Genomic DNA, 2,436 nt, shown 5'->3' with positions numbered 1-2,436 from the left:
TAGGTCCTGGGTGGGTCTCGGTCAAGTCCCGGTCAGTTCTGGGCAAGTCCCGAGCAGGTCCAGGTCAAGTCCCGGGCAGGTCGCGGTCAAGTCCCAAGCGGGTCCCACCGGGGTCCCGGGCAAGTCCCAGTTAGATCCCTGGTGGATTATGGTCAAGTCCCGGGCGGATCCCGGTTAAGTCCCGGCGAGGTTATGGGCGGGTCTTGGCTAGGTCTATCGATTTAAGAATGAGATGCTCAAAACCGTAAACCATTTTCCGAAAATTAAAGAAGAATTTTCGGTCAAAAGGAAAATATTTTCCGTTAACCACTATTTTACGTCGAAATAAACGGAGCCTAACAAGAAAATCTCTACAAAATACTAACAATATTATACCAACAATTACAGACAAACAAGCAAAACAACCAACTAAGTGTTGGCATTTTATGACTTTCACCATAAAGTTGGTGGGACCCAGCATCATTAAAAGAGGATCCTTTTGGCTCACGTTTTGTATTCCTAGTTGCTCTTGGAATTGGTTTTCCTTTTAGAACATGACTTGGACTTGAAGTCCTTCTACAATTTGGAATTGGAGGAGGCTTGCTTAACCAACTTTTATGTCCTATATAAAGGGGTGTCCACAGCACATAAACGTACAGAGGGAAAAAAACAAAGTAATATTTGCTTTGTGTTTTGGTGAGCCAACAATAGAGAGAAAAAGTGAGAGCAAGAAAGAGAGTGTTTTCTTTTCCCCTTTTATTATTATTCTCCTTTGGGCAAAGTGAGAATTGGGTGTATTTGGGGCTTTGGGTTTGAGTGGTTTTCTCACCCTGTTACTCTCTTGTACTCATCTTTTGATAGTGAATTTCTCTGGGTCGTCTCCGCCAGTGGATGTAGGCTTATTAAGCCGAACCACTTAAATCTTTGTGTCGTGTGTGATTGCTTATCTTTGTTATTTTGCATTCTTCTTATTTTTCGTATCTCACGGGTCTTGGGAAATAAGATTAATTTCCTAACACTAAGTACTCTAAATAACGTTTCCTTCTTCCATGACTCTTGAAAAGAACCTATTCTATGTCAGATTCGAAGGGAAAAACTTCATCTGGACGGTCATCGATCCTCAACTTGCATACATTGGAGTTGCAAGTTTTAAAGTCGTACAATATTAGGCTGCAAAACCCCTGCATGAGTACAATATCAGAATTGTCAAAACATAAGGGAGACGTATCGTGTTCCACACGCTGAACGGCTTCAATGCTCATAGTTTGTCTCTTGCTCCAAACTTTGGTGTCATAATCTTCCATTACCCACAGGTGCAAAGAACTCTCTTCCATGCAAAGCATCGCAAGGCGGCCACTATACTCCACTAGCTTCATATGCTCAAAATAATGTTCATTGCACAAACGGAAAGGTAGATCAAATGTTATCCAACTCTCAGTATCTACAAAAAATGCGAAGATTTTGTTATTGGTTATAAGCCAATGAAGTGCACCGCATGTAGACACGGCAAGTTTCCAACTTAAGAGCTCGCCCCATGGCAACAAAACTTCATTTAATCGTTTCCATGCCCATGTCTCGGATGAAAAAATTTCGCAATGAAGAGCATTGTACGATATAGACTTGTAGTTGATGCATGCACACTTAGGTTTTGAAAATCGAACTATCTTATAGCATAAAGGATTTGATCTGATTGCCACCATGTCAATTCCTTCGGTGAAGTATCATATTCTAGGATTCGGTATGTGGTGCCATTCTTCGGTACTAGGCTTGCAGACATAATATTCAGGTATTCGTAATCTTCTTGTGTTATTTTCATTCATGCATAATAAGATACCTTGTTTGGTAGCCGCTTTGATTTTGGCATGACAAGGCAAAAAATTAAGGGAGAGCAGGTTGGAATCAGTACCAAAATCCGTGATGGAGACAAAACGCTGAGACATGGGCTTGCTAGAGAACGAGGTTTATGTGAAGAACCCAACTATTGTTTTTGTTCTGAGACGGAATGCTTGCATGAAACTTGACTCGTAGGTGATCAAGTTAAAATCCTTGGAGACCATTCTGCATCGCCCAATAGTCTTTAGATTTGTTTGGCTAAGGATTTCCAATAAGATATTCGGGGGAAGAGTGGAGGACTCCATTAGAGCAGAAACCCTCAAATCTCAATTACACGAACTGATGGATGAACTTTTTCTCTTCCTGCTTTAGATCGAGAGTGCAGGGGAATGTTTGTTTGTGAGTGGTTGTTTGGGGTTTCTGTCTTGCGATGTAAAGCTGGCTATTCTAACGAAAGAAACGATGAGATGAAAATTTAGGGCTGAAAATGTCTGTTGTAATATGTGAACTCTATGCTTCTTTAACTCCTTTTTTATAATAATAGAATTATCCTTCAAAACTTGGGTTTCTGAAAACATATAGGATGTCAAATCCTTTCCATGAAGGTTTATGAGTCCTAATTAA

General features: G+C 40.6%; 1 protein-coding gene across 1 annotated transcript; it reads right to left on the bottom strand.

Moving 5' to 3' along the window:
• Nucleotides 1-1,700: 1,700 nt before the first annotated feature.
• On the bottom strand, nucleotides 1,701-2,117 carry LOC148586447 (uncharacterized). Its single transcript, XM_088515642.1, has 2 exons — nucleotides 1,954-2,117; nucleotides 1,701-1,776 (listed from the first exon to the last, which is right to left on the bottom strand). Exons 1-2 carry the CDS (start codon nucleotides 2,115-2,117, stop codon nucleotides 1,701-1,703), a joined length of 240 nt encoding a protein of 79 aa, XP_088371768.1.
• Nucleotides 2,118-2,436: the final 319 nt, after the last annotated feature.

The sequence above is a fragment of the Corylus avellana genome, chromosome 4 (assembly GCF_965113065.1).
Source record: "Corylus avellana chromosome 4, dhCorAvel1.hap1.2, whole genome shotgun sequence".
Lineage (NCBI taxonomy): Eukaryota > Viridiplantae > Streptophyta > Magnoliopsida > Fagales > Betulaceae > Corylus > Corylus avellana.
Note: the sequence above shows the minus strand (reverse complement) of the source record. Positions and strands in the feature narration are given on the sequence as shown.